Source organism: Saprolegnia diclina (assembly GCF_000281045.1).
Source record: "Saprolegnia diclina VS20 unplaced genomic scaffold supercont1.58, whole genome shotgun sequence".
Classification (NCBI taxonomy): domain Eukaryota; phylum Oomycota; class Saprolegniomycetes; order Saprolegniales; family Saprolegniaceae; genus Saprolegnia; species Saprolegnia diclina.
This window is the reverse complement of record NW_008246125.1, coordinates 77,957-102,348: the sequence shown is the minus strand read 5'-3', so window position 1 is coordinate 102,348 and position 24,392 is coordinate 77,957. Positions and strand designations below refer to the sequence as shown.

General features: G+C 57.3%; 11 protein-coding genes across 13 annotated transcripts; 5 read left to right on the top strand and 6 right to left on the bottom strand.

Moving 5' to 3' along the window:
• Nucleotides 1–640: 640 nt before the first annotated feature.
• Nucleotides 641–1,509, bottom strand: SDRG_13275 (hypothetical protein). The gene is made up of 3 exons (XM_008619353.1): nucleotides 1,112–1,509; nucleotides 965–1,063; nucleotides 641–907 (listed from the first exon to the last, which is right to left on the bottom strand). The coding sequence occupies exons 1-3, from the start codon at nucleotides 1,475–1,477 to the stop codon at nucleotides 800–802; spliced, it is 573 nt and encodes a 190-aa protein (XP_008617575.1). The 5' UTR covers nucleotides 1,478–1,509; the 3' UTR covers nucleotides 641–799.
• A 625-nt stretch (nucleotides 1,510–2,134) lies between these two features.
• On the top strand, nucleotides 2,135–8,092 carry SDRG_13274 (hypothetical protein). The gene has a single exon (XM_008619352.1). It carries the CDS (start codon nucleotides 2,144–2,146, stop codon nucleotides 8,000–8,002), a length of 5,859 nt encoding a protein of 1,952 aa, XP_008617574.1. The 5' UTR covers nucleotides 2,135–2,143; the 3' UTR covers nucleotides 8,003–8,092.
• A 352-nt stretch (nucleotides 8,093–8,444) lies between these two features.
• On the top strand, nucleotides 8,445–10,131 carry SDRG_13273 (hypothetical protein; the record flags this gene model as incomplete). Its single annotated transcript, XM_008619351.1, has 11 exons — nucleotides 8,445–8,705; nucleotides 8,751–8,855; nucleotides 8,901–9,002; nucleotides 9,048–9,149; nucleotides 9,197–9,301; nucleotides 9,349–9,432; nucleotides 9,480–9,581; nucleotides 9,622–9,723; nucleotides 9,767–9,871; nucleotides 9,921–10,016; nucleotides 10,060–10,131. The coding sequence occupies 11 exons, from the start codon at nucleotides 8,445–8,447 to the stop codon at nucleotides 10,129–10,131; spliced, it is 1,236 nt and encodes a 411-aa protein (XP_008617573.1).
• Nucleotides 10,131–12,792, bottom strand: SDRG_13272 (hypothetical protein). Its single transcript, XM_008619350.1, has 10 exons — nucleotides 12,353–12,792; nucleotides 11,691–12,305; nucleotides 11,552–11,641; nucleotides 11,264–11,502; nucleotides 10,994–11,219; nucleotides 10,689–10,943; nucleotides 10,579–10,641; nucleotides 10,474–10,530; nucleotides 10,303–10,420; nucleotides 10,131–10,252 (listed from the first exon to the last, which is right to left on the bottom strand). The coding sequence occupies exons 1-10, from the start codon at nucleotides 12,746–12,748 to the stop codon at nucleotides 10,185–10,187; spliced, it is 2,127 nt and encodes a 708-aa protein (XP_008617572.1). The 5' UTR covers nucleotides 12,749–12,792; the 3' UTR covers nucleotides 10,131–10,184.
• Nucleotides 12,793–13,191: 399 nt separating this feature from the next.
• SDRG_13271 (hypothetical protein) lies at nucleotides 13,192–14,293 on the bottom strand. The gene has a single exon (XM_008619349.1). The coding sequence runs from the start codon at nucleotides 14,278–14,280 to the stop codon at nucleotides 13,327–13,329; it is 954 nt and encodes a 317-aa protein (XP_008617571.1). The 5' UTR covers nucleotides 14,281–14,293; the 3' UTR covers nucleotides 13,192–13,326.
• A 176-nt stretch (nucleotides 14,294–14,469) lies between these two features.
• On the bottom strand, nucleotides 14,470–15,216 carry SDRG_13270 (hypothetical protein). The gene has a single exon (XM_008619348.1). It carries the CDS (start codon nucleotides 15,154–15,156, stop codon nucleotides 14,596–14,598), a length of 561 nt encoding a protein of 186 aa, XP_008617570.1. The 5' UTR covers nucleotides 15,157–15,216; the 3' UTR covers nucleotides 14,470–14,595.
• Nucleotides 15,217–15,605: 389 nt separating this feature from the next.
• On the bottom strand, nucleotides 15,606–17,077 carry SDRG_13269 (acetyltransferase). Its single transcript, XM_008619347.1, has one exon. The coding sequence runs from the start codon at nucleotides 17,064–17,066 to the stop codon at nucleotides 15,678–15,680; it is 1,389 nt and encodes a 462-aa protein (XP_008617569.1). The 5' UTR covers nucleotides 17,067–17,077; the 3' UTR covers nucleotides 15,606–15,677.
• Nucleotides 17,078–18,716: 1,639 nt separating this feature from the next.
• On the top strand, nucleotides 18,717–20,033 carry SDRG_13268 (hypothetical protein). The gene is made up of 2 exons (XM_008619346.1): nucleotides 18,717–18,839; nucleotides 18,946–20,033. Exons 1-2 carry the CDS (start codon nucleotides 18,837–18,839, stop codon nucleotides 19,372–19,374), a joined length of 432 nt encoding a protein of 143 aa, XP_008617568.1. The 5' UTR covers nucleotides 18,717–18,836; the 3' UTR covers nucleotides 19,375–20,033.
• Nucleotides 20,034–20,052: 19 nt separating this feature from the next.
• SDRG_13267 (hypothetical protein) lies at nucleotides 20,053–21,229 on the top strand. The gene is made up of 2 exons (XM_008619345.1): nucleotides 20,053–20,577; nucleotides 20,625–21,229. Exons 1-2 carry the CDS (start codon nucleotides 20,105–20,107, stop codon nucleotides 20,995–20,997), a joined length of 846 nt encoding a protein of 281 aa, XP_008617567.1. The 5' UTR covers nucleotides 20,053–20,104; the 3' UTR covers nucleotides 20,998–21,229.
• Nucleotides 21,204–22,997, bottom strand: SDRG_13266 (hypothetical protein). 3 transcript variants are annotated; one of them, XM_008619344.1, is made up of 5 exons: nucleotides 22,952–22,997; nucleotides 22,690–22,890; nucleotides 22,028–22,638; nucleotides 21,561–21,979; nucleotides 21,204–21,508 (listed from the first exon to the last, which is right to left on the bottom strand). In XM_008619344.1, exons 2-5 carry the CDS (start codon nucleotides 22,883–22,885, stop codon nucleotides 21,448–21,450), a joined length of 1,287 nt encoding a protein of 428 aa, XP_008617566.1. In that variant the 5' UTR covers nucleotides 22,886–22,890; nucleotides 22,952–22,997; the 3' UTR covers nucleotides 21,204–21,447. The 3 variants fall into 3 exon arrangements, with proteins under 3 accessions (XP_008617566.1, XP_008617564.1, XP_008617565.1); XM_008619342.1 differs by lacking the exon at nucleotides 22,952–22,997 and having other exon boundaries at nucleotides 21,204–21,515; nucleotides 22,690–22,940; XM_008619343.1 differs by lacking the exon at nucleotides 22,952–22,997 and having other exon boundaries at nucleotides 22,690–22,940.
• An 80-nt stretch (nucleotides 22,998–23,077) lies between these two features.
• Nucleotides 23,078–24,296, top strand: SDRG_13265 (hypothetical protein). The gene has a single exon (XM_008619341.1). The coding sequence runs from the start codon at nucleotides 23,082–23,084 to the stop codon at nucleotides 24,222–24,224; it is 1,143 nt and encodes a 380-aa protein (XP_008617563.1). The 5' UTR covers nucleotides 23,078–23,081; the 3' UTR covers nucleotides 24,225–24,296.
• The last annotated feature ends 96 nt before the right edge of the window (nucleotides 24,297–24,392 follow it).

Sequence of the window (24,392 nt, the reverse complement as noted above, 5' to 3'; positions counted from 1 at the left end):
AACGTCAACCCCAACGTCAACCCCAACGCCAACATTAACATCAACTCGAACACCGGCGGCAAACCCGGCCCGACGCCCAACAACGGCGGCGTGACGCCCGGTGGTAACCCGTCGACGGTCCCGACTGGCGCCCCGACGGTTGCGCCTGGCAGTGTGACCCCCGGTAACGGTGGTACCGGCTACTAGATTCGCGTTCATCTGTAGCGTGCATTCTTGTGTCCTTGTCATGAACTTGAATATGTGTTTCTTTTGCATCATTCGTTGCGTTTGCGCTGACAGCAACGAACCAGAAATATCTTTGACGGCTCCGTGATCTACAAGCGCTGGGATTGGGATCTTGTGATTTTTGCGGGCCACTACGGGTTGACAGTGCGACCTGTGGCCCAACTGATACAGGACAGGGTAAGTTTTGTGGCATGTACTAGTACGAACTTGCTTGGAAACATGTTGCACGAAGAACTCAGGCGCTGAAATGCACTCACAAAAATACGAGTAGCAATGCTGGTGCCGTTAATAACACCATGGGCGAATAAACTGTTTATTGACACTTGATAACACCCGTCTCGGTTACTGGCGCCTCTTGAGGACCTCAAAAAGCTACATTATGCGTCGAGTTGCGACACTTAATCTGTACTAATATACTAGTAGAGATTTGCTCAGCAGACACTAAACAAGTCTTAATAGCACGTTTGCATCGTGTTGGCGTTCTCAAAACGTCCGGTCTACATACATGCAAGGGTATAGAAGCATCTCCGATAGAGTTATCGTGTATGTATGATGTGAAAATGTTGCCTATTTGTTAAAACGTGCACTCGGCGGCGTCGGCCAAAAGGGCTTCGCATGCTACCGTTGTAGCATCTTTGTCATGACGAACCTTCTCGCGCGCCAAGTCGAGCGGGGTCATGCCCTAACATAGAGAGAACAATATACCTCCTATGTCCGTCAAGTTTCAAGTTGTACGCACATGCTTGTTGGTTGCGTGAACATTGAATGTGTGCTGGAGGAGCCATTTGCATGTTTGCAGCTGACCGTTGGCCGCTGCTTTGTGCAAGAGGCAATCGCCCTAGTCCAGCTCCCATTGAGACAAAAAGAACGGAATGCGACGCAGTACGCGGCAGTCGAGCGAGTCCAAGTTGGCTCCGAGGCGATGCAGCACTTCGAGGACGTGAACGTGGCCCTGGCGCGCCGCCCAGTGCGCGGCGGTCCAGCCCATATACCCGCGCATATCGACGTCAACCCCCACGACCTCACAGAGTCGCCGGACTTCGTCGACGTTGCCGACCTTGGCGGCTTCAATGAGCAGCTCGGCCTGCACATCATCTAGTTCATTCTCTTGGGTGGTAGTATCTCGGCTCTTTGGTTGACGCAGCCATGAGCCTAGCGCATCATTGCTGACCTCGTCGCATTGAGGCTCGGCGGGCGCGGAGAGGGACCGGGGTCGTGCCAGCTTGGCGAGCTCGAGCCAAGGAAACTTCATGGCGGTTGTTCTTGTCAAGTCGCCGCCTGTCGCGTCTATTTTTGGTTGATATTGAGAAAGAGTGAAGACATATGATGCATTCGACGCTGGCACGCGGAGAAGACGATCAACCACGATTGACTCGTCCCGGATCGTGCTTCGCACACTGTCTCCTGTCACTACTGTAGCGGCGAAGAGCTTTCGTGGCGCGTGCTTCATGCCCATAATCTCAACGCATTTGGCTTGAGCGACACAAGCACAACGTTTGCACCTCAAGATAACCCGTGTGATGTACTGTAAGAGCTGGTGTCAGCGTCGTCAGTCGCCTTGGCCGACGCGTCGACAGAATCAGTTTCGAGAGCTTGTTTCGAGTAGGTAGGATCGCTAGCTCAAGCGCACCCCTTTAGTGTTGGTGTTGTACGGGCTTTCATGCGTTGACCTCGACATGGTGCTCAGCTTCCAGATGGGCAGCATGGCAGCGTTGACGCTTTGTATCAACACTGTTGTTTATGGTTTTAAACACTGTGTAATACGAGTGTTTATAACAATACACAGCATTATTTTCGCATGTCAATGCAACCACTTGATAAGATTCATCAACAAAACATTTATCAAGCGCAGAATGCAGGTTGGTCGAGGCATGCCCGTATCTCGCATTCAGCAATTTGCCATCGAGCAGAGCGCGCCATGGCAAACAAGAGCGTGGCGACGAGCTACGAGGGCCTCACGTGCTACCATCTGCTTGAGACTGTCGTCCGACTCGACGATGGGTCCGACATCTTCCAGCCAACGCTCGTCGAGACCGAGCTCTTCCGCCTTCTTCGCGCGCTGGGGGTCATCGACGCGAACGCCACGATGACGCAAGAGCGCCAACTCGGACTCTTTATCAACACGTGTTGCACCCAGAAGACGAGTACCAAGGGCGTCGATGTCCTTGCGTGCTTTGGCAAGCAAGCAGCGGTTGCAGCGGATCTTCGCGCCCAAGGCTGGTGGCCGTCGAACCTCGAGGAGTACTTGCAGCCGGCCCACGAAGGCGTATACGCGATTTTGGTGCCCGAGACGAGCGACCGGCCCAAGCTCGTCCTCTTTACGTGGCTTCTCGACGCGTCGTTCACTCCGCAGCACCTGCGGGAGCAGGCGACGTATGCCCTCCGCTTCATAACGACGCTGACGCCGACCGTGCGCTGGTGTCTCGAGGAAGCCGACTGGCCTGCCCTCGAGACGGCAGATGTCGAGACGCGCAAGGAGACGAAGCGCAAGCAGCACGCCGTCAGGTTTTCCATCAACAAGGCAACTGTCGTGGAGGAAAACGTTTCGTGCGAGCTCGTGTCGGTAGCAGCAACGGCGAAGGACGTGACGCTCGCTTGCGCAACGGGCGCCACCGCCGTGACTATGCGCACGTCCGAGGACCGCGACGTTCGCAAAGAAACCACGTTCAGCAAGGTCTCGTTGCCCACCGAGTTTGCCAAGTGGTTTATGACTGTCACATCCACGTACCGCTTTGAGCTCAAGGCGCAGCTGCCGTACGACTGGAAGTATGCGGTGCTTGCACAGATGCGCGCTCTGCCCGCGGCGCTCTCGTGCCTCACGATCGAATCCCTCAAGGCCGATTTGCATACCGAGGCTGAGACGAAAGCGCGCGCGCAGCTGGAAGACATGGAGGCGTGCGTTGTAGCAGCGGCAACCACCCTCTTTTACTTGAACGAGGCAACGACAGAAGCCGACGAGGTCGACGCACAAACCCTCCTGAAGAACAGGTGGGAGGCGCTGGAGTACAGCCTTGGCGACATGATCGCGCTGCCCGAGTCATTGGCGGCAAGCGTCGCGATGGTCATCCAGCACGCGTACGAAGACTTGTGCAAGCGCGACGGAGACCTTGCCAAGAAGACGACCAAGACGGCGTATTTTCCTTGGTCGAAAACGGGCCACCTCACGTTCCCGTACCTCAAGGCCAAGTACAAGCCCGCCATGGACGTAATTCTGCCACGCATTCGAGGCGACCTGGAATCGCGCTATGACGACTGGTGCCACAGCTTCCGCGCGTTCCTTTGGAGCGAGAGCGTCGCCGACCCCGTCACCATTCAGTGCTACAATGCCCTTGCGAGCAAAAAAGACCTGCAAGCTATCTTGCGCGCAAAGCAAGAAGAGCTAGTGCACAACGCATTTCTTGAGGCGGTCGCGGCCACCAACGAAAAGAAAGTACCGACGGCCCTCGTCACGACGCTCGAATCGACGAGCACGGGCTACTTTGGCACCATCAGCACCCTCAAGTACACCCAGGAGCGCGTTGTCGGTACCGCGATGTCGCTCGAGCTCACACCGATCGGCAGTGCACCGCTTGCGTCGATCAAGCTGCCGCATGACGCCAATGTGATTTACGTCGTGCTGGTCACGCGTGTGGTGATCGTCGTCTTTACGTCTGGAGACAAAACGCACGTCCACGCATACCGATTGAACGGGGCGCTCTCGGCGAAAGCGCTCATCACAAAAGAGTTCTCGCGACTCGCGCAGCGCTGCGACTTTGACGTGTCCCATCGTCTGCTCGCGCTTCAGCACTCGGAGTCGACGGTGGTCATGTACGCCTTTAGCGAGTCGTTCAAGCTCTTGGAACCAGCCCACCACTATGACTTGAGCCGCTTGCGCCCGTCGAAGCCGTACGCATCGATGTCGCTCTTTGGTGGTGCCAACCACGGCATTCTGTGCGTGGGCGACGACGGCAGTGCGCAGTCCTACTTTTTGCGCACACAACAGCACTCCAAGTACGCACCGCGCTTCATTGCGACACCCGACACGAAGCTCGTCATGCTCCACAACGGCGCGTTCTTGGTGCGGCTCGTGCCACTCGACGGCCAGGGTCTTCGCCTCGAGACGCTTGAGGTGCAGAGCCACGACCCGCTGCCCAACGCCGAGATGACGCTGCCCGTGGCGTTAAATTGGAGTACCACCAAAGCCCGCGCGTACGGCGATGTGGTCGTTTTGTTGGACTCGACGACCGACACGATGGTCACGCTCAAGGTCACCATCGTGACGGGCAAGGTCGATTGGCAGCTCAACTGTGAGCAAAAGGCAGAGCCCGCGTCCGCCAGCGACACCCACATGCTCTCGGCGCTCTACCACGTCTTTGAGAAATTTCCTGTCCGCCCGATGCTCGCCGAGATGGACAAAAGCACGGACCTCTTGCCGACGACGCTTCAAGTGCACGTGCAGTCGTTGACGCCCGACCGCCGCAAGATCGTCATCAATTTGCTCGAGGCCATCATGAAAAAGCTGGCAAAGCTCGAGAAGAACCCTGAGAAGAACATTTCGTCACTCGCGCTCGCCGACACTGCGGTGTTTGATGGCGACGCCGCGTGGCCGACGATGGACCTCGGGCACTGGCTTTTCGCGCTCATTGGATTTGTGCCGGTGCCGATTTGTCTCGCGCGCGACAACGAGCTCGTGCTCCTGCGCCACGGCAACCCCGTCAACTATGACGCGTGTGGTGAAGTGCACGACGTGGCCCAGCAAATTAGCCTCGGCGCCGTGAGCCACATTCTCAAGGCATCGACACTTCCGGTCGTCGTCGTTACGTCCATGGGGAAGCAGTCGACGGGCAAGTCGTACTTTCTCAATCATCTCACGGGCAGCTCGTTTGCGAGCGCGGGCGGACGCTGCACGAACGGCGTCTGGCTCACGCTCTGTCGATCGAGCGCCGGTCTCGTTGTCGTACTGGACTTTGAAGGTCTCGGGTCCATGGAGCGCAGTGCTCAGGAAGACACGCTTCTCTCGATCCTCAACGCAGCCATCGCGCATCTCACAGTCTTTCGCATCGAGATGCGCTTTGACAAGGACATTGATGCCATGTTTGACAAGTTCCAGCACGGCGTCGCGATGCTCAAGGGCGACGACCGCCTCTTCCGAGGCCAGCTGTACCTCAACGCCAAGGATGTGAACGAGGACGACGAGAAAGATGTGATCGCCGAGTTCCAACGCAAACTCCAGAGTCTCCTGCAAGACAACACAGCCGAGAACTTTGTCACTGTTATGTACGGCGGTGCAGTCCTCGTCACGGCCTCTGCACCGACCAACAAACGGGGCTACTACGAGGGGCTTGCCGACGCCGCCTTGTCCTTGGCCGAGGCGTGGGACGACAAGGCGTACACAAACGGCGCCGACTGCCACGAAGTCCTTGCGATTGTACTCGCTAAGGTGGCGCGGCGCGACTGGCGGTCCATGGACGAGAACGTCCAGGCTGTGAAAAAAGCACGGGGTTGCCAACAAGTCCGCCACGCTCTGCGATACGGCCAGCTCGATGAAGACAACAACGTGACGTCGCTGGGACCTGACGACGATGCTGCCATGGCGAGTCAGCGGCAATTGATGGGGATGACCGAGCTCGAGACGGCGGCGGTGCCCCTTGATGCCACCATTGTGCTGAATGTGGATTTTGACGGCCCGATCGCCGCGTCGGCCAACTTGGAGACGGCCAAGACGACGCTGTCGACACACCTGCAGCAGTACATGACCCACATCGGTGCACCACGCCGGGTTGCGCACGAAGCGCGGTTCGACGTGCTCTGGAAGTATGTGGTGTGGCGCCGCATTCACCGTGTCCGCGCTTGGCTCAAGTCGATGAAGGATACCCACCGCGATGTGATTGACGAGCTGGACGCGTGCGCCTCCAAGATGAACCAGCTTCTCCGCCGCTGTGATCACGCGTGCAAGGAGTGCAAACTCACGTGCTGCGTGTCCTTCTTGCACGAGGGCGAGCACGACTGCGGTGGCTGCCATCGCTGCGAGGGCTTCTGTGCCCACTGCGAGTGTGACAGCGCGCTGGCCTGCGGTGAGGTGGCCGGCCACACGGGCGCCTGCAACTGCAAACAGAAGAACCACACGTGCCAAGAGGTGTGCAAGCACGCCGAGGCACGCAACTGCGATGGGGTCTGCCATCGGTCTGTCGAGCACGACGGAGCACATGTCTGCAGCGTCGAGCTGCACTTTTGCCCCTCCCAGTGCTCGGCGCCGAGCTGCTCGCACCTCTGCCGGCTTTCGTTCGTCGAGTCGCACGAGCAGCACTCGTGCGGCACGAGCCGGTGCCAGCATCGCTGCAGCTACGACGGCTGCGGCAACACGTGTGCTTCGGTCGACCACTTTCACGAAGTCGCACTCCACTCGTGCGGACAAGACCATTGGTGTCGCGCCATTTGCAATGAAGAGGGCATGTGCGAGGTCAAGGTCCAGCTCGAGAAGACGATCAAGAAGTTCAAAAACAAGTTGAACGAGTTCGAGTACACGCACCAAGCCATGAACGGGTCGCGCAAAACGTGCTGCATCCGCTTGGACGCCGATCGCCTCGAGCACGACGGTGACCATCGCTGCGACGCGGCCGTGCACACGTGCGCCGCGCGCTGCCCGTGCTGTGGCTACTACTGCGAGAAGGAGTACGGCCACAGCGGCAAGCACAAGACGTCGCACGGCAACATGCAAGAAACGACATTCGTCTCCAACTTGGCGAAAGTCGACGTCGACGGGCGATGGTACACGGCGGGAGACGCCGGTGTCGCCGAAATGTGCTCGTTCTTCTGCACGAAGATGGGTCGTGGTCACGTGCACTACATGCCGTGCGAGCACGAGTCGGCTGCTGCCTGCACACAAGCAGCTAGCGGCGGGCGCCGCCACTGCGCCGCGACGCTCCAGTGGGATCCCAACCAACCCATGGACGAAGTGCTCCATGCAACGTACTGGGAGATTGCTGGATGGGAAGACCCGGTCATGAGCGCCCTCGAGCGCAAACAGTTCGGTTTATGCCCGTACATGTGCGAAGCACCGAGCCACAAGGACGACAAGAATCCATCACCGTCGTACTGCACCTTGGACGCGTGGCATGCCCCTGTCACCGACGTCGGCACGCTCTTGAGTGGCCAGTCGCTCGTGCAAGGCCACGTGTTTGACTGCCAGCACTTTGCGACGAGTGGTCTCCACCACCACATCTTTGTGCTCGATGCGTCCGGGTCCATGAAAGGAGCCGACTGGGACGCCCTCATGGTGGCCTTCCACGCGTACGTGGCGCAGCTTTCTGCAACACGCAGCTGCGCCGACATCATCTCGGTGATCACGTTCAGCTGCGAAGGCACTATTGTCTACGAAGGCAAGCCGTTGGCGCAAACGACGACGATCCCGATTCCGTTCCAAGGGTACACGACTAGCTACGACGAAGGCTTGCGCTGTGCTCTCGAAGTGCTCTCGCGCAACGACCACACACTCTACACACCTGTCATGCTCTTCTTCTCGGACGGGCACCCGAATGAAAATGCGAACGGCGTGGCCTTGGCGCAGCGTATTGCGAGCGAGTTTGCCAAGTACCGACTCCAAAGCTCGTGCGTCGGGTTTGGCCACAGCAACTTTACCGCGCTCCGGACGCTTGCCACTCACCTCCAGGGCTCGTACACGACTGCGGTATCCGACACGGACCTCCTCACAACGTTTAAGGACATCTCGGTTGCCGTGCACTTGAAGACGGGTCTCATCGCCAAGACACCGAGAGCGCTCGTGCCATTGGCACCGTGAGCCTCGTATCTATTTGGCTTCAGCAGCACCCGCGCTTGCATCCATTTCTACATTTCTACAACGCATTATGTACTAATATGAATTCTTGATGCACTTCAATTCATGCGCTTCAAACAAAAAAATTCTCTAGCTGGACGAAGAGATGTTCCCTTGAGCTAGACCCACACAGTACACCCTCGCGGCGCATTGTAGCTTGTCATAACTCGACAAATCGGCGTCGATCGTCGGAGCCAGGAAGTGGAGCCAGCTTGGTGAGGCCGAGAGACTGAGCATGGACAGAGCCCATAGCGACGTTGTTCCTGGTGTGACGCCATGAGATTGCCGTTGCGATTTGATATTTATATCGAGCATTTAAAAAATCAATAAAACGCTTTATATTGCTTTATACTGGGTGCTTGTGATTGGCGGAGACGATCATTTGCGATTGCTTCGTCGAAGGATCATGCTTCGCCACGCTGCTCGCGCTGCTGCCCGCGCGGTCGCCGCTCATCGCCCGCTGTCGCATGCACCCAAGCGCTTCGGCGACGCCTGCTTCATGCCCATGCGCACGGCGCCGATGCGCTTTGCCTCGACGACCGCGGGTGCACCGACAGCCGACGTCTTTGACATCAAGAGCTGGACGCCGTTGATGCATGCGTCGTCGGTCGCCGAGGCCAAGGCCGCCTTGGCTGACGCGTCGGCCGACATCAACTTTGCATGCCAAGTAATACGCAATGCTTGTGTTGACATGGAAGCTAATGCGTGCTAGCATGGGTGGACGCCATTGATTGTCCAGTCGTTCTTGAACCGTGACGCTGGCATCGTCGACGTGCTTCTGCAGCACAAGACCATCAATACGAACGCCCAAAACAACGTGAATCATTCCGTCTCTGCATCAAGGCTAAATAACATGACGTAGATGGGGGCGACGGCGCTCATGCTCGCGTGTGAAGAGGGACACACCGACATTGTCACGTCGCTATTGGCACACGCTGACGTCCAAATCAACATGCAAGACAACGTGCGAATGATCTCCATATCGAGCAATGTCGAATGAACTACATAGGCGGGCTTCTCGGCGCTCATGTTGGCGGCGCAATCTGGGCACGCCGACGTCGTCCACGCGCTCCTTCAGCACCCGTCCGTTGACGTTGGCCTTCAATCTCTGGTATACGCGAATTGTTGCGTGCAACTTGCTGATGCACGCTGGTGCAGGATGAAAGCACCGCGCTCAACGCGGCGTGCGAAGGCAACCACGTGGACGTTGTTCGTGCGCTGCTCGCGCACCCCATCGTCCAGCGCCATATCGAGAGCAACAAGGTAGGATGATGCACCAAAGTGACTTCTATTGATGATAACTCTGCCAGGAAGCGATTGTCTCCTGGATCTTTTCGTCGGGCGAGGACCACTTGGACGTCGTCAAGTTGCTCGTCGAGCACCCCGCCATTTACGTACGTACGACGTCCGAAATGTATCCTAGACCAGTAATCCCGTGTAGCATGGCGGCATGCCACTGCTAGTCGCAGCGACCACGGGTCAAATGGAGGTCGTCAAGCTCTTGCTGGAGCAGCCCGCGATCGATTGCAACGTCACGGACGAAGTACGACATGATCCAACGTGCAGAGCTTCATATGATGTAGCTTGGCATTTCGGCGCTCATGCTCGCTGCGGACGGCGGCCACGCCAACATTGTCGAGCGCCTTTTGAAGCATCCGGACGTGGACTGCAACATGCAAGACTGCGTACGTCCACCATCCGACTTTGAGAACTGATGGATTCATTCAGCAAGGGATCACGGCGCTCATTTCAGCCACAATGAGCGGCCACGCCGACATTGTTGAGCTTCTCGCAATGCACCCGGCGACCAATGTGGATCTCTGCGAGAAAGAGGTAGCTATAACTACGAGCCATCATCAAAGACTTGAGCGCATATGTGTAGCACGGTGCGACGGCGCTCATGGTCGCTTGCCAAGAAGGCTACTTGGATATTGTCGAGATCCTTGCGCCCAAGGCCGACAAGACGATCAGAAACAAGGTACAACTTGACGATTCGCCAGCAGCTGAAGCCAGTGGCGTAGGACGGGTACACGGCGCGGGACTTTGCCGAGGCGTTTGGTCACGAAGACATTGTGGAGGTCCTCGAGTCGTAGTTGGTTGACACAAGCGGATACAAAATACCACAGATACGACTATCTTGTCATTATTACTTGCCAGCGACGGCGAGTTCGCACGCGTTGACTTTCTTTGCAAACCGGAGGGTATTCAAGCTCTCTACACAATTGCATTGTTGATAGAGCGCACAGCAGAGATGGCAAAAGTACCTTCGCGGTGCTCTTCGAGCGGCGATAGCGTGCAAATCATGAGCGTCTTGCTGTCCTTGCCCAGCGTGTTTTGTAATACATAGGTCAGCTTCGTATCCCGGAACGGCACGTGCGACTTCTACGCTCAGTGATGCATGAGCCACCTTTCATTCGCTTTGTGATTGCGGAAACCTTGCTGGCGATCGCAGAAATGACGTTGCCCAACGCGGCGAGACTCTTGTTGATGTTCTACAAGAAAAACCCGTCGTATCGTATGCTGAACGTCGATGATAATACCTGCGTCTCCTTGAGCATCACGGGGTCGTTCCCACTGCCCGAGCTCTTCAAGCGCTCCGAGCCCTACAGCAACCATGTGACGATCATCCAGGTCACAAGCGAGAGCCTACCGCAAGATCAATAAGGTACACAGCGCCGGTGCGAACGCTGCCCGACGGCGTGTGCGTGCCCATGAGGCGCAGCGTCGTGATACAATGGCTTCGCGAGGAAACGTCGTTGCGTTGAGTCTTCTTCATACTGCGGCGCGCCGTCGCCTGCTTGAGGAGCTGCATCGCATGGCGCTCGTCTTGGACATTGACAACGTGGAGGTTGGTCACGTGCACGTTGCCGTCACCGTCGAGGAGTGCACCGACCTCCTTGGATGGCTACACAATATCATTGCCATCAATCCCTTCAAGAAAAAGAGCTCGTGTACCTGGCCCGGCGGTGCCATGAGGTCTTTGATGCTTTCGTTGTAGATTTCATACATCTCAAAGCCGATTGTGTACTCCCAGCCGTGCTGCGCTTGGTTCTTGCATGTCGCAAAGATGTGCGTCATCGTGCGGCCGACAATGCCGAGGTTCGCGTTGTTGACGAGATGGCTCGCGCTAAAGTCTGTAAGCGCGGCTTCGTCGCCTTGCATCGTGTACGTCTTGCCCGAGCTACGATAATTTTGAGATTCAATCACTACATGAAAAGTGCGTACCCTGTCTGGCCGTAAGCAAAAATCGACACGTTGTAGCCGTCGACGGCCGACTGCACGAGCGCTGCGACTTCGGCAAACATATCTTCTTGCGTCGCCGTCCAGTCAAACACTTGGTCAAACTCAAACGGCCACTTCTTCGCGCCTGGCGTCTCCTGGCTCGTGTAGCTCGTGTGCGTGCGCGCATCGGCGACAAGCACGAGTTTCTTCTTCTCCTTGTCATAGTCAGGAAAGCTGTACACCTACGCATAACAGTATCGCCCTGCCACACTCTTTTTCGTTTTCACCAACCTCGTCCAGCGGGCGGCGCGGCGCCCGCTCCGACGGCAACGGCGGTCGCACGCGGCAGAAGACGCGGATGTTGCCCTTGAGTTCCATGACCTACAGCTCTCCATGAGTGCTGAAAGGAGCATGGAAACGTAAATCATACTTGGTTGTGCAGCGTGCGGCGCACAACTTCGCTTTGGCGAAGGCGATTTTCGGCCGCATCGACATGCATCTTGGCCTCGTCATGGAGCTGTTGAAGCTCGTGGTCTTTCGACGCCAAGGTATCTCGCATGGTAGTGTGGGACGCCTCGAGTTCAGCGACGCGACTTGTGAGCGCGTTCACTTCATTGTGGTATGCGAGCTTGGTCGCTTGGTCGGCGTCGGCAAACGCCCGCAGCTGCGCAATGATCTCGTTGGCGGCGACCAGCTTCTCCTGGAGCTCGAGGGTCTCGGGGGCAGCCTTTTTCGGGGACGACGATTTGCGCAAGTCGGTGAGCTTCTCGCGGAGGAGGCTTGTCTTCTTGATGGACTCTTCCCGCCGCTTGACTTCGTTCTGGAGGTCCGTCTTGAGCTGTCGGTTGACGATCGTCGCCCGAGAGAGCTCTTGGTCCATCTCGCTCAGACGAGCTTGCAGCTTTTCGTTTTGGTCATCGGCTCGCTTGATGCGTCTGCGAAAGAACGTGAGCTCGGCGTCCTTTTGCTTGAAAAGGCTGCGGAGGTCCGCGGGCGAGCTCAGGTACGCCTCGATGTCGACGCTCTCGTCAAAGGCGGTTATCGTCTACAGCGCGCATCAGCATCACCGTTCACCCCTTGCATGAAATCTACCTGGACAGTCTCGAGCACGTTGAGGTCGTCGATCCTTCGGCTCATCTGCGCGATCTGTTCGTTCTTGAGCTGGAGTTCGTACTCGAGATCCTCGGACGCCGTCTCGGTCGCGACAAGCTCATGCAGGAGCTTGCTCACGTAGACCTTGTAGATCTGTACCTTCTCTTCGGCCGTCTTGCTATGGAGCAGCTCCATCTGCAGCGTAATGTCCATCTTGACGAAGTCGTCCATGTCGTCGGCCTGGCGCGTCGCGCGGAGGCCGCTGGCGCCGAGCTCGACCTGGTTACCTTCGCCGCTTTGGTCGTCGTCCATGACCAGGTCGTCCATCGCCATGGCAGAGGCTTGGTTGCCGAGTGCGGCAAAGTACATGGTCGCGGGCAGCTCGTCCGGTCGCATTTTCCCAAGCGATGTGAAAACTAATGCAAGGTGGTGTCCCCGGGCGGGATTCGAACATAGTATTTCTCCCTTGCGTCCCATATTTTTATTTCCACATACAAATAGGATGTCAAAAGGTTTGATTTTTAAAAGAAGACAGAAAAATATCCAACAGCACGACCATACCGTACTTATCCGGATATTCCGCTGCCCAAGCGCGCGCGCATCAAGTTCGGCCATGAGGATGACATCGTGAGCAGCAACGATAGACCCGTCGAGCGAGATAAGGTCACAGCATTGGAGCATCTAATAGTCGTGGCACATTAGGTTGCTATGGTGCTGAGATTCCCTCAAATCGCAAAACAAAGAAGCGAGGTACACGGATAACGCATCCGAGGATCTCGTCGGCGGCGGTTTGATGATGAAGGTATACTGCCATTTCGGCGGAGTTGCTTCTCACACGGTAGAGTACGAAGAAACGTATCTGGAGAGGTCGTTGTCGACGTCAATTGCGAATAAAAGCTGGCGCTCTCTACCCCGACACAAGCAACGTTGCCGGCAGCCCGTCGTGTTGATTGGCTTCCATTATGATGCCAACTCTACTGTGCGAGCGTCCCTGGGGCGTCTATCCAGAACGATCGAATGATTTGCTTGCGCCCGTCGGCCGACTGCTTGAGAAAGGACGCGTGCGTCTCCTGCGGCGCGTCCATAAAGCGCCCAAGCGAGTGGGCAAACCGAGCAATGTACGGCAGAACGTTCTCGTCCCAAAGCGCCGGGTCCCGCGAGATCTTGGTCGACTTGCTCGCGTCGGCTTTCTTCTTGAGGTGCTCGACAATCTCGCCTTCGTCCGAGTCGAGAAGGTACAGGTACGTCTGCAGCTGGTACACGTCGTACTTGGGCAGCGGCGTCATAAACTTGGTCATGCGATTCTTGACCTCGATGACGCTCTCGCCCGCGAGCCCATCAATGCGACCACCGACAAGCACATTGCGGTAGCCGCCGTCGAAGCACTCGACGCGTCCGAGGCGCTTGGACCAGAACTTGGCGTTGCGCTGCTCCACGACCTTGGACGTCGTCGTCTCGTACGTCGTGAGTGCATGTACTTCCTGCGCAATGCCAAACTGCGTTTGGATCGTGGACGTGAGTGCTTGCGTGAGCTCGACCTTCTCATCGGGCGTGTACTGCGGCAAGGCTTCGACTTCTTTCTTCATTTGGACCTTGACGCGCTGGACGTCCTCGGTCGTCACGGAAGGTGTTTCAAGTAGCGCTTGCACGACAGGCTCTTCTTGCACGAGCTGCTCAATACGCTCTTCGATCGTCGCGGGAATCTCAGGCGCAAGCTGCGACTCGAGCCGCTGGACAAGGGCCTTGTCCGTGCGCTTCCAAGTGGAAAGGAAGACGTCCGAGATGCACCGGAACGGGTTCACGCCACAGATGACTGGGACCTCGCTGGCATATATGACGATCTGCTTCTCGTAGTTGGACTTGTACTGCTTGGTCGCAAACGTCGCGACCTGGCTGCCACGATGGAGGCCTCGTCGCCACAACACCATTCGGACAGATTCGTATTGCCCTCACTCGTGAAAAACGATTTGTATTTCTCACCAAGTGGTGAGAAACTATTTATAACTCTACGATTGTATTGATTTCGGAAAGGCCCGATATTTTTCACGTGGTGGACAACGTGGGGTCTAAAATCATGGACCCTGTTTGGCCAATCCGGTCGCGCTGAGCGAGACATGGCCTGTACCTCGAGGCCAGCCGAGCTCGGAGGTGAGCGAAAGGAGACTTCACCGGCTTCATTCGTGTTGATTGCGGCAACCATGCCGGTTATCCTATGCTACATCGCATGATGCGATCTCTCGAGACTACCCTAAGCGGAACGACGACGCGCCGCCAGGGGGTGCGTGGATACGGGTCGTGCTGCGATCGGTAATGACGTTGCCTGTGTTTTGCGAGACGCCCGACGCATACCGGTTCGACGAGACGCGACCGCTCGACTCGTTACCACCACCTTGAGTAAAGGGCGCACTCGACTGCTGTTGCTGCTGCTGGCGGTACTGTTGTTGCGGTGGCTCCTGGTAGTTTTGCGTCTGCTGTTGCTGGTACTGCTGTTGTTGTTGCTGCTGCGGTTGCTGGTACTGTTGTTGTTGCTGCTGCTGTTGTTGCGGCGGCTGCTGGTACTGCGACTGTTGCTGCTGATGGTGGTGGTGTTGGTGCTGCTGCTGGCGCGCCGGGGCCTGTCCCGCGGGCGCTTGGTTGAGCGGGCTCTGGTCGGCTTCGGGGCGCTGCTGCGAGCGGATGCCCCGGCGGTTGCGCTGGGCCTCGTCAAAGTTACTCTCATCGCCGCCGCCGCCAAAGATGAGCGACCCCATCTGCGAGCTGCCGCCGGGTGCTTGGTGCGAGCGTGTCGACGAGCGTTGGGCCATCTGTGTCCGTCCGAAGCAAATTCTAAACTGACATACAAGGTCACCGCACCGCCAACACGCGATCGTGATTGGCCAAATAGATCCCTTTTGCGCGAATCACAAGCCCGACCATTCCGATTGGGCGCTAAGATTACCCGCCCACGAGGGCTGCTTCCATGCTTCTTGTCCTGCAACGGCCGAAACGGAGAAGCATGGGACGATGATGATGATGCTATGTTTCTTGCTAGCATGGTCATCTTGATGGCTGGAAGCAAGAACAGTGCATGATGCGCCTAGTGAATGTGCTTCAACCGAGTATCTGCACGCCCCAGCGCAGGCGGCGAGATGCCAAATGGATCTTCATCGCAACAAGGGTGTACTCTAAGGATATCAAGATCGCTACAGCTACAGCGACTAGGCCCAGGACGCGTCCAAGGGTGCACTAGTCGCTTGCACGGAAGACGCAACAATGACATGACGGGATGTGAACTGATTGGGATAGAGTAGAAAGAGAAATACACCTAAAAGATGCAGTGGCGCGCTTACTGGTCCGCGTCCGTCGAGTCGGCGTTGATGTTCATGTCGAGTTCTTCGCCCGTAATGCGCTTGTACAGGCTCAAGACGTCGTCTGACGTCGTCTCAAAGTGGCTCGTCGCATCGTAGGACGCGCTGATAAAGCAGTTGTCGGCCTTGCCATCGCCAATCGGCTCGAGCTGGTCCGAGACCGAGTCGAAGCGGTCGACGTACTCGCCGAGGAGCGAGATACCAAGTTCGAGTTCCGCGAGCGGGTTGGACGTCTCGACCGTCGTGCTCACAATCGCAATGTACGTGTCCTTGGCCGCGACGCAATGCGCAAACGAGACGACGCACACGTAAATGTCGCTGTGGCGGTTGGCCTGCGCGGCCGGGATGATGATCTGGCACGACTCCGAGTTGGCCGTGTTGTTGATCGGGTGGCGCAAGATGAAGATCGAGCGCACGACTTGGCCCGTCGTGCGCGTCTTCTCGGCGGGAAAGTACGACGGGTCGCCAATGATGATCTTGCCCTTGGCGACTTCGTTGCCGCAGCGGATGCCCCACGCCTTGCCGTCTTCGATCAGCACTTCGTCGACGCTGCGGTGGAGCATAAAGGTACCGCCGTGGATGGCACAGAGGCGCGAGAAGCCTTCGGGCAAACCACCAAGACCGTAAATAGGGTACAAGTACGGGCTCTTGCCGTAGCGCTCAAGCGAGTACGCGTACATCTTGATAGCACGCACGGCTTCAATCGCGGGCTGACGAAGGTACTCGTCGTCGCGCATCAAGGCCATGGTGTGGCCCGTGAAGCTCTGCGTGTTGGCATCCACACCAAACTTGGCGTAGAGGTCGCTCATCGGCTGCGTCTTGAGGTCGAGGCCATCGAACGTCGACGGGTCATCTTCCTCGTAGTTGTAAATGTACATGAGCATGCTGCGGAAGCGGCGCTTCTCAAAGATGCCCATGAGCGACGACTTGAGCGCTTCTTCGCCCGTGGCAGGCACCTTGTAGATCTTGCCGCCCTTGTACACGTAGCTGCCATCGACGTTCTTGAAGTCGAGGTACCGCGTGACCTTGGTGTGCAAGAGCATCTTGACAAGCTTGCCGCAGGCCATGATGAACTTCGGGATCAAATCGATGTTGTAGTCGCGGTTCGAGCCAAGGCCCGTCAGCGGCTCGGCGCCGTTGCGGAACTTGCCGTAGAGGTTGGTCAAGTTCAAGGACGCGCAGTCACCGCCGTAGTAGTCGTTCCGGTCAATGTGCAGCACCTTCTGGCCCTTGGTCGCCAAGAGGCCGCTCAAGATGCACTCCTTCAGGCCCGTGCCGAGGACAATGGCATCGTACTCGCCGTCCGCGAGCGCTTCCGTGCCCGCCGGGAGCCACGCAAAGTCGAGCGTCTTCGCTTCGTCGGCCATGTGAATCTGAGGTCCAAAGCCAAAATGACTGCGCTTGAGTATGGGCGGGACGTCCGGATACAATGTCTGTCGTATCCAATACCCTCCATAAAAACATACAAAAGAAGAATGGATGAGCCAGGTTTAATTTGAACATGACTATCTATGAGAGATAACCTTTTGAAATGCATATGTTGGCAAAGCAAGTGTGGAAGGTCACTTCCGTTGTGGGGAGAACCTGGGGAGGGGAAGGGGTCCAGCGAAGGAACACGCTTGAAACGCCCAATCTTTCTGCGAGATGTACTGGATAAGCGAATTTGCCGCTGGATCTTGGCGCTTGGTCCATCGTTCAACAACGTTGGTCGCTCGCGCCGTTGCGGCCAAGGAGTGTCGACTTGCTGACGTGGCAATTCGTGCGTGCGTGACGTGATCGCTCCGTCAGCCCCAGCATCGCCTTTAGGTCGTCGATCCCCACAAGGGGGCTTTTGCGCGTCGTTACGGCTGGCTATTCCTGCGCTTCGTGAGATGAAGGCTTGGAGAAGAGGGCGCGCGACATACATGTTCTGCTGACTATGGCTATACATGTATGTGCGTTACTTCGGAATGAAGCCTGGTCGCATCGAGTGAGCAAAGGCGGCCAGGAGGGTGCCTGCCGCAGCAATCGTCGAATGAGCCGATGCCAAACATATAGAGTACCCACGTCGCTGAAGGAGCACGGTCTTGCGTGCGATGGGCGGCGGCTTTTCGCAGCTTGCCGTCCATCTTGGTGCTGCGATGGTTTCGAACTCACGAGGTCGTCACGGTCTGCGATGGCCTGCGCTGGCGCTGGTCACATACGGTCCTCTACTCTAAAGGCGCGCAACGCACGGAGCTCCACAGCTCCAAGGCGCCTGAAACGTTCAAGTTGAAGTTGGTTCCGAGGGCAACTTCGCAGCATCTAGCCCACTGCTTGGCTGCGCGGGGCATTGGTGCCTCGATGCATTGCGCGTACAGGCAATTACTGCGGCTGCCATCGCCGCCACCAAGGTAACTCGCGCGCGTTCGCATAGCGTACTCGCAGTAGAGGCGCGCGCGTCGCCATTACACGTCGTCGTCGCCGCCTTCGTACAGTACGCGCGTCAGTTGCCGCAATTAAAATTGCCGCGCAAGGTGGTCGTCAAATTCTTGCCACGACGAAAGGATAAAAACACGCCGCTCTGCTGCATAAGCACGGCCGCGGATGTTGCCACGGAGGACTGGAACCGACACCAATGCAGCAGACACGCACTCATTCCCACTCCTGGGCTTGACGCATCCACATACTAGTACAGTGTACTTCAAAGGCAATGGCAAAGTCCATCGTCTGCATCTCATTGCTACAGCTTGACTGACGTCCACTTGTTCCTTTCGGGGCACAGTCCAACAAGCCAGATCAATCGACCGCACGTCCGTGTTCTTCGCGACGTGCGCTGGATCAAAGCGCCCATGCGGCGTTCCAATCGTTGCCGTTGGTGTGCACATGGCAGGAGGCCCATCAAGATCCGATGGCAGTTGGGTCCATTTAGCCGGGAGTGTTGGCGCAATTTAATACCGCGCAGGAATGTCGCTCGTGCGTATTTTTAAAAAGAAAGCGTTGGCCAATCAAATGCCGCAATTTGGTCGGCCTCTCCCAAGCGGGCCAAATCCGCATAGCGCGGGGAACCTACGGCGGATTTTCGTCGTCGATGGCCCCTGTTTTTTTCTGCCCCCAAAAAGACCTCACACTACGGTCACTTCGATTTTTGCCTTCGTGCCAGTCAATTCAAAGAAACTATGGTACGAGGATCCACATCATCGTGCTCTCGATGCGCTTCCGTGAAGCGCATGGCAGCATGACGAGCCCCGTGGCAGAACGAGATGGCTTATGTGTGCATCTGCGTAGAGCTCGGGTGTGGGTGTCCATGACGACGTCGTGACGGAATTCAACGACTTCAAGCTCCAGAAGGCGCCGTTCAACTTCCGCTACTTCATCTACAAGATCGAGGGCGACTCGGAGATCGTCATTGAGCACCGTGGCGACCGCTCGGAGACGTACGATGACTTTGCCGCCAAGCTCAACGCGACGACGAACGAGTGCCGGTACGGCCTGATCGACCTCGACTTCACGACCAAGGACGGTCGCCCGACGTCGAAGCTCGTGTTCATCTCGTGGTCGCCCGATACGGCCCGCGTCAAGAGCAAGATGTTGTACGCCAGCTCCAAGGAAGCCATCAAGCGTGGTCTTGTCGGCGTCGGTATTTACTTGAGCGCCACGGACGCCTCGGAGCTCTCGTTCAGCTCGATCCAGGACGGCGTCTCCAAGTTCCTCTAAACTCGTGAACTATCCCTTCTTGATGCGTATTACTCCACATTCCTCCTTCCTTCCGAGGCCATGCGCTCCATCACCGCTTGGACTATTCCGATTCTCAGAAAACACTTCTCGAGCACCAAGTGTGGATTGGCAACTGCTTGCTAAACTATCTTTCCTGCCGTGCCCACTGTGCATTCCGCGGGACATCCAAGGAAGCCCTCGGTTGTCATGCACAACCGCCCACGGCTCGGCCCATCGCTGCCCCGTGAGCCGGGAGGCCTCTTGCTACCAGCAGCAGCTGCCACGTTCCTTCCATTCGAGACTTCCTTGAGGTGCAAGAGATTCGCATGCCAAGCTTCCATCCTCGCATCCTTCCAACCATGCATGGAACATGCGTATTCGCCGACGCCATGATCTCATGTCCTCGCATCTCGTTCGATCGTCTTCGCCATGCTCCAGCGCTGCCCATGCGTCGCGTCGCCATGAGCGTTCGACATGCGTGACGCCGCCACAACCCGGCAACTGCGTCTTATCAACGCTGCATACAAAGCGCAAGGTGTTCAACGTCCGAATCAAATATGCATTTGTGCGGCTTAGATGGATATCATTCGAATTAAATTCGGCGCCGGCCTCTTGGCGCTTGTATCGGGTCGAAAATTTCAATTCATTGACGTTGCCGTTCTCTTGGGTTTTGTATCGGCTGTATATACGTTGGGGTGGGTCCAGAGCCATTTCAAAGTCGGCAGCTGAGATGGCAGGCAACACGACAACGATGATTCCGACGGTGACGCTGCCGCCGGGGCTCCTTGGGACGCTCACGTGGCTGCATTGGGCCGAGATCGGCGTCTTCACCTTTGCGGCGCTGGCGCTGGCGGCGGTCTACACGCAGCCCAAGTTCCTCATGCGCCGGCTCCGGAACCGGTACCCGGCTGCGATCTGGTTTGCCGAGACCGACGCCGCCGTCGTCTCGCTCACGATCGACGATGCGCCGAGCAACAACACGCCGCTGATCCTCGACGCGCTCAAGAAGAACAACGTCAAGGCCACGTTCTTCATCATCCAGTCCAACGTGGCGGGCCGCGAACACATCCTCCAGCGCATTGTCGATGAAGGCCACGTGATTGGCAACCACTTTGTCGCGGATGAGCCCAGCATCCGCGATGAAATCAGCGTCTTTGAGCGCAAGCTGCTCCACTGCCACGAGACGCTGCTCAAGTACCAGCCGTACGTACCGCCTCTGCTTCGTACATGGGCTCATGTGTCTTGTGCAGGCGCGTTCGCTGGGCTCGCCCCGGCTCGGGCTGGTTCAACAAGGACATGGTGCAAGTCGCTGAAAAGTACGGGTACCGCTTTGCGATGGGCAGCGTCTACCCCCACGACGCCCAAGTGCGCATTTCCAAGATCAACGCATGGCACATCAAGGCGCTGACGCGCAACGGCAGTGTCCTCATTGTGCACGACCGCCCGTGGTCCGTCGCGGTCCTTGAAGAAGCTCTTCCGGTGCTCACGAAGAAGTTTACGTTCATTCCGCTCGAGCAGCTCGAGCGCGAGTACGAGTCGCCGACGACCGCCCCCGAAGCCGTCGCTCCGCCCGCCGCGACGGAAGCAACCGCGCTCTTGTTGACGCCCGACCTCGAAAAGTAAGCTCGGGCGGTCGCCGTGCCCGACATCGGTACTATAATTGGGTGTCTTCTAGGAAGCGTTTGTAGAAATGTAGCTACTATCGTAATGACAGGCCAAGGCCAGAGTCGCCACGGCGCTTCATGATGGCCGCCGCCAGGTAGCCCGTCTCGTGCTCGTGGTCGTCGGTGCTTTCACGATGCACCGGACGCCTCGCTGCATTGTCTTTGGTCCAAATTACACTGCATTGATCGTACGCATGCCCTTGCTCGGCGAGGTGGATGGCATAACGTGGGCTTGGCGACACGTGATTGTAGTCGTCGGAGCCGAATGTGCTACAGTGCCATTTCTGCATACTAAGCTTACGTAGTCCCGAGCTCGTAGCCACTGGCACCGTTCCTGTCGCCGCTGCGTTTTCGCTCCATCACTTACAAGCATATCAGACCTGAAGGACCAGGATCGTCATATATGCTCTTAGACGCGAAAGCTGCTGGTCTTGTGGCGCTTGGTCGCTGGTGGTTTTGGCGATGCCGGTCTACATGCTTTGCTTGAGATTGGCCTCATGCTACAGTGTACTGTCATTGTACCGATCAGTCGCCGTCGTCGTGCTTGGCGTCGTCGAGTCGGTTGCGTCGTCGTCACGTCTCTGTTCTTGGATCGCCATGGCGAAGCTCGCCATGGTTTGCTGGAAGAGGCGGCAGAGGTTCTCGTCCGCGTAGATGGCAGCTTCGACCTCGCCAAAAGTCGCGCGCAGTTGCAAGAGACGCTGTGCCTTGTCTTCTGGCACGTCGATGGCGTCGTACTCGGCCTTGCTGAAGAAGAGCCCTGGTACCGGCGACGGCACGAGGACCTGGTTCTGGGGCACCGGCGCGCCGAACATGTCGACGTCGGCAGCGTCATCTTCGATGCGTTGCAGCGCGGCATCATACAGCGCATGCGACGACAAGTGCCAGCGCGAATGGAGGTTGGCGATCGCAAACACAACTTTCTTGGTGTGTTGGAGCACCTAGTGAAAGCGCAAAATGAGTCGTGGCGTCGTGAGGGCGTCGTGTACCGAGCAAATGCACGAGCACGGAATAAAGAGCGCTTGAAACATGGCGCAGTTGCATGTCGGGATGCCGCCGTGGGCTGCGTCGTGTAGCGTGACAATGTGCGTCGTCGTCGTCGTCGTCACAACGCTCAGGGCACTGCGATGCTCGGTCGTGATCGAGACATGCCACTTGTCGTCGCTACCCAGCGTCACGCTGTGTGGCGTGCGAACCGTGGCAGCCACGTGCTGCTGCCACGTGTGCTCGACGTACTCGGGCCACTGTTTCTTGGCGCGGAGTAGCGCTACCAACTCCTGCACGGGCGCGGTCACGTGGTTGTGCTCGTTGGCGACCGAGACCACGACGTAGCTTTTGGCCTTCTTGCTGTACGCAAACTTGACCGACCACGGACACACGGACCGCAGTCGCGGGTCGGACGCGTCCGTCTTGATCTTGTAGTTGCAGTAGAGGTTGCAGCGCCAGATCGACCCGTTTCGGCGGACGTCCTCGGGGTGCGGGTGGCGCGCGTTGAAGACCTTGCCGTCCTTCATGACGTTAAAGCCGCGCTCGTGGCCATACCGGCGCATCGCCTCGACAAACTTGATGGCGTCGTCAAACGTCTGTCCCTCCTGAGGATCTAGCCGAGAATGTTTCGCTTGAGTTTGCACTTTGCACTTTGCACAAGTACCAGTTCCTTGGAGGGCGTCATCTTCGTTGACGACGGTAGAAGGGAACGCATGACGCGACTGGGTCGTTTGATCGTCCACGCTGGACGCAATGGCCGCGCTTGCGCTTGCGGCTGACCGAATGGCGGAGTTCACGGGCGGCTCGACGGTCGGCTCAGCTGCCATGGCTCTGTTTTCTTGTGGTTGGTTTGCTCGCATATCGACTATATCGTCGTCGTTATCAGTGACTAACCGAACGACTAGGAGAGAGAAGTGTCATTGTACCCTTTGCTTGAGTGGTCGTCGTGTCCAGACAATCGGACCATCCGCCTTTTTATCCGGACCGTATGCGGATCGTCCGGCATCTCGAATATAGCCTCTCGAATGCCATTGGGCACAATTCCGATTCAACTCGATGAGGATTGGTCGATACTCGACCAATGGCCTTGTGGCACCACGCGGCCGGCTGCAAGCGGCAACGGATCTTTCTCTGGTTCTGGGCATGCGCGTCGAGACGCTCGGGTACGCGATCTCGGCCATCTTCACGCTTCTCTCGGTGCTGCTCTCGGGCTGGGAGATCTGGACGCACTTGACGTGCAACCCGGTCGTGGGCGTGCGCAAGTACATCCTCCGCATCTTGCTCATGGTCCCGATCTACGCCGTCACTTCGTACCTCGCGCTCGTCTTCAACCAGCACAAGCTCATTTTCGAGACGATCCGCGACTGCTACGAGGCCTTTGCACTGCACTCGTTCTACTACTTTCTCGTCGTGTACCTTGGCGGCCAATCGGTCTTGGCCAACACGCTCCGGAGCAAGAAGCAAGTGCGGCACTTGGCCGGCGTCCAGTACTGCATCAAGCCATGGCCCATGGGCAACAAGTTTGTGCGCCTGACCGCGATCGGCATTTTGCAGTACATTCCAGTGAAGCTCGCTGCGTCGTTCATTACGCTCGTCTCGTCGCTCCTTGGCGTCTACGGCGAAGGCGAGATGCTCAACCCGCTCCGTGCGTACGGGTACCTCTGCTTTGTACTCACGCTCTCGCAGTCGTGGGCGCTCTACTGCCTCACGCTCTTTTACCTTGGCACAGTCGACGAGCTCATTCCAATGAAGCCGCTGCCGAAATTCTTGGCCATCAAGATGATCATCTTCTTCACGTACTGGCAGAGCATGCTCATCACGCTCCTTGAGATAGTCGGCGTCATTAGCGCCGACTGGAACATTGGCTGCCCCGACTGCTGGACCGCGAGTGCGATCGCGTCGGCGCTGAGCGACTTTGTCATTTGCGTCGAGATGCTCGTGTTCGCTGTCGTGCATCATTATGCGTTTGCGATTCACGATTTTTTGCGCATGGACTGCCGGTACCACGGTGACGACGAGCGCAGCGCGGTGAAGGCGCCGCTGCTGGCGCACTTTATGGACGTGATCAACGTGGCCGACGTCCGGAATGACATTACGAGCTCGCGTGGTGAAATCCTCACCAAAAAGCAGCAGCTCGCGGCCAAGTTTGACACATACTTGCCGTCGCCTCTCACAGACGAGATGATTCTGCCCGAGTAGGCGATGCAATAGAGATAGGAGCGTTGTACAAGAACTAACGAATGCTCAATATACGATACCGGTGTCAAGCCCCGTTGTTGCTGGTCAAAATGACTGCGGCCGTTTGGTTCTTTTTGGCCAATCCGAGTCCAGGATTGTATTTTTGTCCAATCAAATGCCATTGTAGTT

Excerpts from the sequence above, each read along its gene's own strand:
- SDRG_13269 (XM_008619347.1), bottom strand. The coding sequence starts at position 17,066 with ATGGCCGACGAAGCGAAGACGCTCGACTTTGCGTGGCTCCCGGCGGGC.
- SDRG_13271 (XM_008619349.1), bottom strand. The coding sequence starts at position 14,280 with ATGGTGTTGTGGCGACGAGGCCTCCATCGTGGCAGCCAGGTCGCGACG.
- SDRG_13275 (XM_008619353.1), bottom strand. The coding sequence starts at position 1,477 with ATGAAGTTTCCTTGGCTCGAGCTCGCCAAGCTGGCACGACCCCGGTCC. Across the intron at positions 1,064-1,111 it reads TGGACTCGCTCGACTGCCGC|GGCGATTGCCTCTTGCACAA; the intron begins GTACTGCGTCGC and ends GAGCTGGACTAG. Across the intron at positions 908-964 it reads TTCACGCAACCAACAAGCAT|GGCATGACCCCGCTCGACTT; the intron begins GTGCGTACAACT and ends TCTCTATGTTAG.
- SDRG_13274 (XM_008619352.1), top strand. The coding sequence starts at position 2,144 with ATGGCAAACAAGAGCGTGGCGACGAGCTACGAGGGCCTCACGTGCTAC.
- SDRG_13272 (XM_008619350.1), bottom strand. The coding sequence starts at position 12,748 with ATGCGACCGGACGAGCTGCCCGCGACCATGTACTTTGCCGCACTCGGC. Across the intron at positions 11,642-11,690 it reads GCCGCACGCTGCACAACCAA|GTCATGGAACTCAAGGGCAA; the intron begins GTATGATTTACG and ends GGAGAGCTGTAG. Across the intron at positions 10,421-10,473 it reads TTTCTGCGATCGCCAGCAAG|AAGTCGCACGTGCCGTTCCG; the intron begins GTTTCCGCAATC and ends CACTGAGCGTAG.
- SDRG_13265 (XM_008619341.1), top strand. The coding sequence starts at position 23,082 with ATGAGGATTGGTCGATACTCGACCAATGGCCTTGTGGCACCACGCGGC.
- SDRG_13266 (XM_008619344.1), bottom strand. The coding sequence starts at position 22,885 with ATGCGAGCAAACCAACCACAAGAAAACAGAGCCATGGCAGCTGAGCCG. Across the intron at positions 22,639-22,689 it reads TGACGCCCTCCAAGGAACTG|ATCCTCAGGAGGGACAGACG; the intron begins GTACTTGTGCAA and ends ATTCTCGGCTAG. Across the intron at positions 21,509-21,560 it reads ACGACGACGGCGACTGATCG|ACCGGCATCGCCAAAACCAC; the intron begins GTACAATGACAG and ends CAAAGCATGTAG.
- SDRG_13270 (XM_008619348.1), bottom strand. The coding sequence starts at position 15,156 with ATGGCCCAACGCTCGTCGACACGCTCGCACCAAGCACCCGGCGGCAGC.
- SDRG_13267 (XM_008619345.1), top strand. The coding sequence starts at position 20,105 with ATGGCAGGCAACACGACAACGATGATTCCGACGGTGACGCTGCCGCCG. Across the intron at positions 20,578-20,624 it reads ACGCTGCTCAAGTACCAGCC|GCGCGTTCGCTGGGCTCGCC; the intron begins GTACGTACCGCC and ends TGTCTTGTGCAG.